At 40.5% G+C, this 12,310-nt stretch overlaps 1 protein-coding gene across 1 annotated transcript in view; it reads right to left on the reverse strand.

Annotated features, from left to right (window-relative positions):
• Nucleotides 1-11,857, reverse strand: part of LOC308489967 (uncharacterized protein) — a 42,015-nt gene extending 30,158 nt beyond the window's left edge. The window contains exons 1-5 of the mRNA XM_081031575.1: nucleotides 11,290-11,857; nucleotides 8,452-8,566; nucleotides 8,124-8,297; nucleotides 1,525-1,631; nucleotides 50-187 (exon numbers count right to left, since the gene is read on the reverse strand). Coding sequence (XP_080887701.1) covers nucleotides 50-187; nucleotides 1,525-1,631; nucleotides 8,124-8,297; nucleotides 8,452-8,566; nucleotides 11,290-11,567 — 812 coding nt within the window. The 5' untranslated portion in view covers nucleotides 11,568-11,857. The remainder of the gene's footprint in view (nucleotides 1-49; nucleotides 188-1,524; nucleotides 1,632-8,123; nucleotides 8,298-8,451; nucleotides 8,567-11,289) is intronic.
• Nucleotides 11,858-12,310: the final 453 nt, after the last annotated feature.

Genomic DNA, 12,310 nt, shown 5'->3' on the forward strand with positions numbered 1-12,310 from the left:
TTCTAAAGCCCCTTTTGCTGATCACTAGCATTTTAATGTAAACACTTACATCTTCAAACCTTGAATACGAGCAAAGTCTTCTGCAGCCCGCCCAACACAATCTGTAGCAAAGACATCAGCGCCTTGCTGAAGCAGATGTGTGACTATGTTTGGGAAGTTATCCCTTGCAGCAAACATGAGGGCCGTTCTAAAATAACAGAGAGATAACTTCACCCTTAGGAACTTTAAGTCATGTAAACAGCTAATTTGGTAAACTTTACCAAGTTCAATACACTGCTTGTCTGGTTAGAATGGACCATTTACATTCTTATATGATCATGTTTGTAAATTTTGTCTAAGGCTTAAATGAAGGGACACAGAAAAAAACAAAAGAAAAAGAAAAAAACAAAACAAAACAAAATAACTCTTGCCCTAGCTGGGTACTGCACAGAAGTTGCTAAGTTAAAGTCCTTTAATAGACAAGCAACTATGCTGAGGTCACTTATCTGAAGTAGGTGAAGATTTCAATGAAGAATTTCCTGTTTCTTCCTTGGTCTGATATTTGGTACTTCCAAGGCAGCTGGAAGTCAGGTAACTTAAAGCTACATGGCAGGCTTGAAACAGTAATACTAATAATAATTCTAGTAATAACACTCAGAGTTGTGCTTAATTATGCTAATAAGCCTGTGCTGGGCACTATGTTAAATCCTAGATAATCTGACACACAAACACACTTGAAGGATATATTATTATCCTTGTTTCATATCAGGAAACATATTTAACGATGATCAGTAATGTTCCCTAGGTCACACACGTGACACATAGGAAAGACAGGCATTAAACCCAGTCTTGTGTGAGTTGAAATCCCATTTCTTTTTTCTTCATTATGCACCTATCACTTGTGTTCATTAAATAAAATGTTTATTCAGTTAAAGTTGTCTCTCTCCCTTCTACTCACACCAAAAAATGAAAACATCAAAATAGACTAGAAATAAAAAAAACGATAAAAACTGATGAATGTCTGCTAGTGGTCATTCATTGTCACATAGGAAAATTCCAGTAACATCAGAATTCTCCAAAGAAAACGGTTTAAAGCAGAGTCATCCAAAAGACGAACTCAACTCCTATTTATGTTTAATGTGCAACTTTTAAGGAAAATTGCATACAAAGTAGAGGTTAAAAAAACTATGAGAGAGACTAAGCCCAACGTTGTATCATAAACTAAAAGTTAGAGCCCATACTATACAAAACCAGTAAAATTAACATGAATACCCTTTAGCTAACATAAGATCATACGAACAAAAATTCCTTGACAAATAACATCAGTGAATATTATAAATAAATATGAGTATGAATCCTGCAGGGTACTTTTCTTCCTCTCGCCCAGTCAGAATAATTGCTTTTCAACCCAACAGATGACGTGTTGGTATTTTTCACTATATAATTATAAATTAATCCTCTTCTTATTGATTGAATCTGACATGAGCGATTGTTACCACTCTAGAATAATACTAAGGTTAAGAAAACGAGAAGAAACAACTATACCTTTTCATCTTATCGGCTGCATTTATGTTTGCATTTTTATTTATTAAAAATTCCACCATTTCCTCATTGTTTTTATATGCAGCACATATAAATGGTGTGAAACCATACTGTAAAACAGAGAAGCAATTTATTTAAATTACATATTTCTAAGCTGAATTTTAAAACTGACAAAAGATCCTCTGAACTTATACACTAAGGATAGGGAATAAAAAGCAGCCCCCTGTGCTGTGATCTGCTGCTCCTTCCCTTTAAAATACCCTCCTTCTAGGTCCCCAGCAGATGAACTGCAAGCTCATTCCCCAGAACTCCCTTCAAACACTGACAGGCCCAACGTTCCGAGAATCTTTGTGCCTATCACAGCCTCTATCGTAGTATGACTGCAGTTATTTTATTATTCCCCGTCTGAGCCGAGAGCCTTTGAGGGCAGGGGCTATGTTTCATCTCTGTAACTCCAAACTCTAAAACATAGTAGTAAGTGCGTTCAGTATTTTTATTGAATTGATAACTTAAATGATTATCTCTGGAGTAGTGTTTCTTAAATTATATTCCAAAGAACATGTACTTTACCAGAAGTTAAGTACTGAGCCCCAGTAGGAAGATTCCAGGAAGATTATCTCTGTGTGAAAAATATTATAAAACTGTGATTTATATGCCTATTACTAAAGAAATATTTCACTTTTGCTTAATTCCGATTTGACAACATTTTTCTGTGGCAAAGAGAAACGTTTGAGAAAAGATAGAATTTCAGGGACACAGCTTTGAGAGCTTTCCAACAGAAGTGAAGTTTTCTCCAGCTTATAGAGATGCGCTTGCTTCTCTCGAATCAATGCTCTCAGGACCCAGATGTCACTTTCAGGCTCTCTTGCTCCAAAAGGATCGCTAAGGGAATGGACTTTAAGTTAAAAAGACTTAGGCTTCAAATGAACTTTGATTGCTTATGACTAAATGGCCCATGAGTTCTCTCCGATAGAAAGATGATAGATTTTTAACTTAGGGGTCGGAAAGCTCAATATGAATTTTTTCTCTCAGTTATAATGATAATAGTGGGATGCTAATGGATATCTACTTTTTGAAAAAAATCTGTTTTTTACCTACTGTTCCATTTCAATTGCTACTTAAAATTATTCCATATTTTAGGAAAAATATAAATCAGAAATGAAACTATCATAGCTTATCAATCAACATTTTAGTACTGATTCATATAGATTATTTTTAGCATAATAAAAGTGACTAAATCACTTGCACTTTTAAGGAACAATTTAAGGAGAAAGATATAAAACTATCTGCAATATGCATAAACTCTCCAACTATAACTGTGATTAAACTAATAAAACGTATCGACATCTTAATGGTACTATTATTATATATAGGATACACAAAGAGAAAGGGTTTTAAAAAAACTTGGGAATTCTAACTTGAAAAATCCAATCATCTAACGAGACTAATATAAATAGACATAATAAGTCAACATAGACTGTCTTGAAAATCTTGAAATGTTTATCAATATAAGAGTTCTGACACACTAACCATCAGAGAAATGCAAATAAAAACCACAATGAGATACCACCTCACTCCAGTCAAAATGGGTATCATCAATAAATCAACAAACAACAAATGCTGGCGCTGATGTGGAGAAAAGGGAACACTAGTGCACTGTTGGTGGGATTGCAGATTAGTGCAGCCACTATGGAAACAGTATGGAGGTATCTCAGGAATCTGAAAATGGAACTACCCTATGATCCAGTAATTCCACTCCTAGGCATCTACCCGGAGAAATCCAAAACTCCAATTCAAAAATCTGTATGCACTCCTATGTTTATTGCAGCACTTTACACAATAGCCAAGATATGGAAACAACTGAAATGCCCATCGGTAGATGACTGGATTAAGAAGCTGTGGTACATTTATACAATGGAGTATTACGCAGCCATAAAGAAGAAAGAAATCTTATCATTTGCAACAACATGGATAGATCTAGAGAACATTATGTTAAGTGAAATAAGTCAGAAAGAGAAAGACAAGTACCATATGATCTCACTTATATACAGAATCTAAAGAAAAGAATATGTGAATGAACTAATCAGAAACAGTTTTGGGGACACAAAGAAAAAACCGAGAGTTGTTAGATGGGCGGGGGCGGGGGGTTGGGGATGGGGGGAAGGGTGAAGGGATTAGGAAGCAGCTGGTAACCACAAGATGGTCTCAGGGTTTTTTGAAAATTAATTTGGGGAACGTATTCAATAATGTTGTAAAGCTTTTGTTGGGTATCCGATGGACATGCGTGCTATTTGGGAGACCACCTCAGGGATACTGTGGATGTCTGATCATGGCATTGTACACCAGAAGCTAAACATTAATGAATGCCAACTATAATTTTATATATATAAAAAAAAAGAGTTCTGACAATTAAGTTTGAGAATTTACCACCGAGCATTTACATTGTAGCACTGTACAAAAGTTCCGTAAGGTCTCATAACCTTGTTGTGCCAATGTCTCAGACATGTGCTTGTGTCGACATGTGGCGGCGTCCTGCTGAGTGGTGTTCATCACTGTTGCGTGTTTTTGTGTGCTGTCGTGTGAATGTCTGAACTACACACATTACAGCAGCACATAAACATTAAACTTCTCGTTAAACTTGGCAAGAGTGGAAGTGAAATCAGGGACATTTTAATCCAAATTTATGGGAATAATGCCATGAAGAAAACGGCAGTGTACAAATGGGTTAAACATTTTTCTGAGGGGAGAAAACGCACCACTGATGAAGAGATCAGCGTCGCCAGTAACGAGCAGAACTGAGGAAAACATTGCAAAAATTCATCAAATTGTGCACCAAAATCAATGGCTGACTGTGAGAAGCACAGCAGAGCAACAAAACATCAATAGAGAAACAGGATAATCTGAACTGAAAATCTTCGCATGAGAAAGGTGTGTGCAAAAATGGTCCAGAAGGAGTTCACTGATGAACAAAAGAAAAGGAGAGTCGAAGTTTGCCAAGACCTTTTTGAGAGTCAAGATGATGTTTTGGGCCGTGTTATCACTAGTGATGAAACAAACACGAGTGTACCAATAAGACCCTGAAACAGAACGTCAAAGTGTACAATGGAAGCCAGCAAATTCTCCACAATCAAAATAGTTCCATCAGTCCAAATCAAGAGTTAAAACAATGTTGCTAACCCTTTTTGACATCAGAGGGATTATTCATTATGAATTTGTACCAACTGGACAGTTAACCAAGTTCATGATTTGGAACTGCTGAAAAGGCTGCATGAAAAAGTTAAACAAAACTTATCGACAACAATTCATGGCTCTTCAATCACGACAATGCACCAGCTCACAGGGCACTTTCTGTGAGAATGTTTTTAGTCGGTAAACAAATAACTGTATCAGAAACCCACCCTACTTACCTGATGTGGCTCCCAATGCCTTCTCTCTTTACCCGAAATTACAGAAAATATTGAAAGGAAGACATTTTGATGACATTCAGTTTATCAAGGGTAATATGACAACAGTTCTGATGGCCAATCCAGAAAAAAACGTTCCAAAATTGCTTTGAAGGGTTGATAGGCGCTGGCGTCGGTTCATAGCTTCCCAGGGATAGTACTTCGAGTGTAACCATAGTGATATTCAGCAATGTGGTATGTAGTACTTTTTCTAGAATGATTTTGTGAACTTAATTGTCAGACCTCGTATACTATAAGACAGGAATCATAACCTCCAGTGCTAATGGAGGCAAAGTAGTTGACCCAAGTAAAAGAAGAACCCAGGTGAGGACAGTAGCAAACTAGAGAACACATGTCTCATGTAAGAGGTGCAGCATAGTCAAGGCTCAAGGGGGACTAGGTTTGATTCTGTAAGAGATTCTTGACATTCAGATCGCTGTGTGAGTCTCCAAAATTGTCAATATTGACTCAATATATGGAGGAAACTAAACATACCCAGAGGACACGTTTTGTCTATAGCTGACATGGATTTTATATTTGCTGTTTCCAAATGTTGTGTATAATGTGCATATTTGTATGTAAAAAGAATTCCTTTCTTTGGTATCATACTTGTATGCTTTATGAAAACTTGGGCACCAACATGCAACGAAAACTGTCATTTAGACTCATTTTACCCACTTGAATAATTTTTCCAATACTTATTCAAACCACAGTCTATTTGTACTTATTTTTCACAGATTGTTAATCAAATGGAAAATTATTCATAGAACCACTGAAGCTAAACTTTTGCAACAGTTCCCACCTCTATCGGTACAAACTTCAGGTTCTTGATGTTTTGATGTTTAAACCTGCCATCCTGATTATGCCAGGGCTCTAGGAATTTAACAGACATACTGAGACAGTCTATCGCACAGCTTCAACTAAAAGGAAGGTTCACGATTTCCTACTATTGCAGGAAAACCCTGTTGGTAATAATCTGAGCATGAACTAAGACGCTAAATTCTTAAAGGGTCATATGCTACTTGTTAGAAGACCACCCATCAGCAGATTTCTAAAGATTCTCTGAGCGCCAGTAAATGAGTAATGACTGAAAGGAAACAGGTGTACTTCTTTAAGCCAGCAAATATCGCCAATGATACTCCCTTTCGCTGTTTGAGCCCACAGGTAAAGACAGTTCAAAGTCAGGCCAAGAGTGTTGGAAAGAAGAGAGCTGAAGGAAGTGTCCCTCCCAAACTGTACCTCTTCTAGAGATTTCTTACGTTTTCGAAATTTGTGAAGTGATACATTACACTTATCCATTTAGTGGTTTTGAACCAAGAGTTGTGTCTGAATCTCTGGGAACTATTTCTAAATACACAATGTCCAGGACTTATTAGATTTACTCAGTCAAAACTTTCAGGGAAGAGCCCAGGCCTCTAAATGTTTGTTCAATTCCTCAAGTGACTGTGATTCGCCAGCACAATTCTAGCTGAGAACGACAGCAGCAGCCGATCCCTTCAGTCTGTCCTTTCGCCTACGTGGCCAATTCCCTCGGTCATTTGAGGATTAGGGCAAATAACAGAAAAGTGTGAGAGACATGTCAATTATCCAAACTGCACTTAATTTCCTGGGTTGGAGTGGAAAAAAAGACTAACAACTCAAAATGTAACTGCATTTCATTATTGATAATTCTCCATCAACACATCTAGATTGCAGAGCAGAGTTTAGAGTCTTAATCTAGGTGGCTCTTTCCGCCAAAATAAGATTGTATGTCAGTTAATTATCTGTCCCTTCCTCCTGTTTGCCACTTACTCGCCACCGTTCACTGAAATCTTGTGGCCTCAGTGTCCTCCTAGAATCTATCTCCAGGCAAGCGTACATCTCAGTAACTCTCTCTCTCCTCAACTAAGGATTACTATCCCCCAAAACTGGAGAGCCCCTTGCCTAAACATAGGAATTAATGGGAAAAATAAGTAAGAACCTCTCTTGTATTTCTCCTCCCAGGCCAAACTTCCAAGCCGGTCTGCACAGTTCCTCTGAGTGCTCTCTCCTCTGCCCTCTTCAGCTTTGGCCAACGAGAGCTAAATCACCTTTATATAAATCACCTTTTTATAATATAGGAACTTGTTAAGAGTATGAAGATTTCTGTGAAATTGAGAAATGTTTCTGTTAGTTTTAGTTTTAAGATAAAGCCTATTGCCAAGGCAAATTTTGCTTTCCTGCATTGTTTCCCATTAGTTGGTCAAAAACTCAGACAGAAAAAAAATATTGGAAAAAGAAAGTTTTCCCTGTGACAAACTGTGTTTTGACAAATATTTGCCGTAAGCACATAAAAGACAGCTGTGCCTTCTACTACTTCCTTAGAAGTATCATCAAGTAAAGTGCAATCTTCGGCAACTAAGTTCAAAATGTTTTCATTCAGGGAACTGTCTGACTTGCAAACATGTAAAATTGACCCTACCGGTGCCACCCGAGAGCATTCCTGCTGGGGTTGCAGTGACGAGAGGATGTACATCCAGGAGCAAAAGCGTGTGAACGTGTCCCCATCATCTGCTCCCTCTGTACACCTACAACCCCCCAGGACCTGCGCGAGGCTGAGCAGGAGCCTCACTCTGAGGGGGGAGACCCCGAGGGAGGCCGTGGCTGGCAGAGGGGTGCCGAGCACAGGCAGGTGTCCTTGCTGGGTGCCCAGACGTGACTGACCCTCCTGCCCAGTCTTCAGAACCCCGGGGTCCTGGGGTGCCCGGGACCTGCGGCCTGCTGCTTCTCCTCCCCACACACACACCCCCAGCTCCCCCTGCCGGGTCCAGGTCTCCATTCCTCCTCCCACCCGTCCCCAGCAGCGCCCATGTCCTAAGGCCCTGCCTGCACAGAGCCACCCCTACCCACATCATTTCCCTCCCCCCAGACCTTCAGTGCTTGGTGGTCTCTGAGCCTGGCACCCTCTCCCACACAGAAGAGCAGGTGCTTCCTTCTGGAGTGGAATGGGAGCTGGGAGGCAGAGCTGGGCCCTTTCCGTGGACACCTCATTTCCAGCCTCCCTGACTTGGCTTTGGAGTTGTTTTCGTGGTGACCGGGCCTGATGTGCAGTATGCAATACCTATCTGCTAGAAACACAACGCTTGGGGCTACAGAGACGCGTATTGCAAATGTTGTGTAAATGCACCTGTTGACCGGTACCTTGTCAGTTGCTTCTATATCTGCCCGGTGTTGCAGCAGCTTTGCGGCAATGGCTGTGTTCCCAACCATGACCGCGTAGTGCAAAGCGGTGTAGCCACTCATGTCCTTTATATTGGGATCGGCTCCATGTTCCAGCAGGAAACTCACACACTCCTCTTCCTCGGCCTGTACGGCCTGTGGATTATGTGCAGAAATAGATGGTAAATTCTGGGTATTCAAAGTAAGTATTCCACAACTTTCCCCAATTAGTTCTAAGTAATCGGGACACGTTCATTTCATTCTAAATCATTAAATCCGCGTGGTGTTGACACATCTGGGTACCACGTACCTTCATCAGAGCTGTCCACGTCCTGTTGTCTTGGAGGTTCAGCTCGCATTTCCTGTCTGTTAACAGACTCACCACTCCCAGGTGACCACGAGCACAGGCCAGATGCAGAGCGGTCCTATGAGGGTGACAAGGCTTTTAAGGACATTACAGGGCATTTTCTCAAACATGCAATTCCTCACGTAACTGTGAACGTGAGATGCTATTCCTAGGCCTTCTAAACCAATGTGGAGTTTGCTTCTGGACAAAGGACAATATTTACTAGCTCTTGTCACTCACCACAGGTATGAAAGAGCAGCCTATGTGAGTAGAGAGGACATGACCTGGGGATTCAGCTCAACATGGGTTTGATCCCACTTCAACTCTGTCACTTGCTAGCTATCCCTTCGCCTTTGTGCGCCTGGATTTCCTCAGCAACAAAATGGGCATGAAAACAGTAGTTACCTCGCAGGACACAGGACTGCTTAACTGACATGTGTGCAAAGAGTTTACTACACTTCCTACCACAAAACACAGATGAATAATTGTTAGATAATATTATTATAGTGGTTACTGTTACTACTACTTCACAAAGACAACCTTTCAATTAAGCAAAATGATATCACTCTAAATACTTTGCAGATTATGTTTTAAGGATTAGGAAGGACACTGTATGTCAGTGATTCTAAGATACTCTTTTCTCAGTTTTAACACCTCTGACTTTGGAAGACAATTTATGATTCAGAATGTCTTGTAACTATGATTGGCAGCCATTTAAAACCTTTCTTATTGGTACACACAAGAGTGGACACCCTGCCGTCCATGGCACCTTAAATGGAAGGGAAATAATTGTACGTACAAAAGACCTATTGTGTTCTAGTGCTGCAATTCCCATTGAAATAAATACTGGTTCTTAAAAACACTGTGGGGAAAGAGGAGTAAAATAACAAAACAAAAGAAGACAAGTTTTTAAAAGTAATTCTTATTTTCATTTTCAAGAAACTTTAAGCCAAGGGAAACTCAGGATTCAAATGAATAGGGAGGGCTCATTTCATTCAATATTTAGTTTTATAGATTATATGAAAATCAGATGTTTCCATTGATCACTATTAGTATTTGTACACTTTCAAAATGGCCGGTTTGGTTACCTTTTACAACGTCCTAACTGCAGAAATCCTTTTGTTTGAAAGGCAGAAGGAAAAGGTTCAACTGAGATTAGCTTCTAATGCTTCCATGTCAAATTTTTCATTTGGCTCATACTGGTCAACAGAAAAATTTTAAGGAGGAAAAGAGCCTGAGAGATAGATTGAAAAGGTCCTGAATAGACTACATCTGGTACATAATAGGTATTCGGGTTATAGTTGATGAATAAATGAGTTAAAATAATGGATAACTACAAATGGAGAGTTCAATAATTTTAAAGAAAAAATTTACACAGTAAAGCAATACTTCTGAGATAGTAATAATCACTTTTATTTGCTATTTTTGATTTTTGATTTTCATACGGACACAACTAAAAAGATTAATGAAAAATCATGCACATATTATAGGCAATCAAACTATATGTAATACAAAACATAAGTGTATATAAAAACATATATGCATGAACTCTACAGGCAAGATAAAAAGGTTCCCTTTACTCGTGAAGGGGCTAAAAGTCGTCCGAAAATACCAGTCTTCAAAACTGTTAAAAAAGAAATAAAAAAGTGAGAAATCATTTTTATCTGCCCAAGATTCATATTCCTGGAATCAATGAAATGTTCTCCTGGATTATTTCACTAATAATAAGCTTTTTCTTGAATTTCTATATATGTTAATTGTAGAAATCAGTTTTTAAAAGGAAACGAAAGTTTCACTTATGAAACAAATGCTCAGCTGTCAATTTTATCCCAATTTGCACATATTTTTGGCTAACATAAAATAATAATCTGTTTGTGTGTGTGATGAAACCAATTTATTTTGTCCCTTTCCGATCTTCCCCAGTATATCTTTGCACGTCAACATACATCTATTATCTGTCCCCCCTTCAATGGTTGTATATTATTTCACAGTACGGATGCACTGCTTATATGAGTCCTTTATAATGCATTGCTGTTTTAAGTAGTGCTGAGGAAAATAAATTGTATGTAATTTATCTAATTATTTCGTAAAGATACTTTAGTATTTGGAATTGATGGGTAAAAGCAAATATATTTTTTAAACGTGGTCCTGATCACCAAGTGGCCCGCTTGAAAAGCCAAAAGCAAGTTAAACTTGAAGCAGCAGTGTAAGTTCCGTGGCTCCTGTCCTGCACACACTTTGTGGCTAGGAAAGGGAATTTCCTTTCTCTTTCACCTTAAATCCCCTTTCTCACTATAAACACGAAATATTTCCCCTGAGTCCATCGGTCACTTGTAGGTACACACACATAGGTGGACACGGATACAAAATGGATACTGGGTTTGATCGGAAAATTTTTTTACCCACAGGTCGACCTATTATGGGAATTTTCTTTCCCGTTATGCACTTTTCTATAGGATATAACATTACGTCTGAAGTTGTGAACATCACAAATAAAATGCTGTGTGCACTTAGTTCACGTCTATTACAGACACTTAGTTAAATCCCTTCGAACTTGTCAGCAGAGCGCTGTGCAAGGGGAATGATGAGTGGGTCCTCAGTGTTTATGTCTGCTGCCCGCAGAGTCGGCCTGGGCCCGGACCCCAGGTAGGGGGCGTCCCCACCGCGGGGAAGACAGCGCAGCGCCCTGGGGGACAGAGCGCCGGCGTCCTCCTGGACGAGCCCCGGCAGGGCGGCCCCTCTCCCAGGTCCCCGCCCCCCCCCGGGGCCGCCCGCGGCCACCGGCCTCGCAGGCCCTCTCACCGCTCCATCTTGTCTCTCTTATTCAAGCGTCCCGGACGGAGCAAGAGAAGCCTCTGCACTTCGGGGACGTCCCCCGTGCAGGCGGCTCTGTGGATCCTCCCGAGGTCTCGCACTTCGACCCGGTAGCGCCCTCTACCGGCATTCTTCATGATAACGCCCTGGCTCTGCGGACTGTTGGTGGATTCCGAGGGCTTCACTTGATTCTCATGCCTCCAGTGAAAACGCTTCTTCCCGGCCGAGCCTGGGGGCTTCGCATCCTCCTCCTTCGCACCGCTCATGCTTTGCAGTCAGCTGAGCCCAAACAACAGTAGCTCCGGAGCAGCCAACTACCTCTCCCACAGTGTCCCAGCAGGACAGTGAGGCGGTTTGGAATCTCTCAGCCCAGAACGCCTGTAACCGAGCAACGGGCACGGGTCAGAACTGATGTCACTGCGCCCGTGCTCAGAAGCCTAACTCCCAAGGGCCAGGCGCCCAGAGCTCACGGGCCAGGCCCAGGCGGCTCCCATCTCAGAGGCATTTGTAGGCAGCGCTGGGTTCCCTTCAGACCATGCTGGGCTTTGGCCCAGTCTTTTGCTGGGTCACGTGGGGAAAGTGAAACAGGAAATTCCATTTCCTGAATTAGAAAACCAGATATGTAAGAGGCAGAGAACTTAGGAGAAGCAAAAAACGTAAATGAGAAAATAGAAAAAGCTTATGTACTCTAAAAATGTGAAATCTATTAATTTCTAGCAATAAAATAGAAAACCACTTAAAAGTTTGGTTTCCAAAGATAACCCTTTTGTCTTTTCAAACGTTCTGTTTTGAACCTCATAATCTATCACCTAGAAAAGTAATTACCTTAGACAAGAAAGCTACTTTAGAAACTTAAAGTACAATTTGTATTTATGTGCTTCTTGAATAAGGACAGAACAGACTAAATTAGTTTACATTTCTCGTTGGGGTGGGCGGTCGCGAAGGACTGAAAAAAACGGGGAGGGGAGAACAGGCCCCCGCAGCCTCTTTTACACGTAGGGAGAGAACT

Source organism: Rhinolophus hipposideros (assembly GCF_964194185.1).
Source record: "Rhinolophus hipposideros genome assembly, chromosome: 1".
NCBI classification, from domain to species: domain Eukaryota; kingdom Metazoa; phylum Chordata; class Mammalia; order Chiroptera; family Rhinolophidae; genus Rhinolophus; species Rhinolophus hipposideros.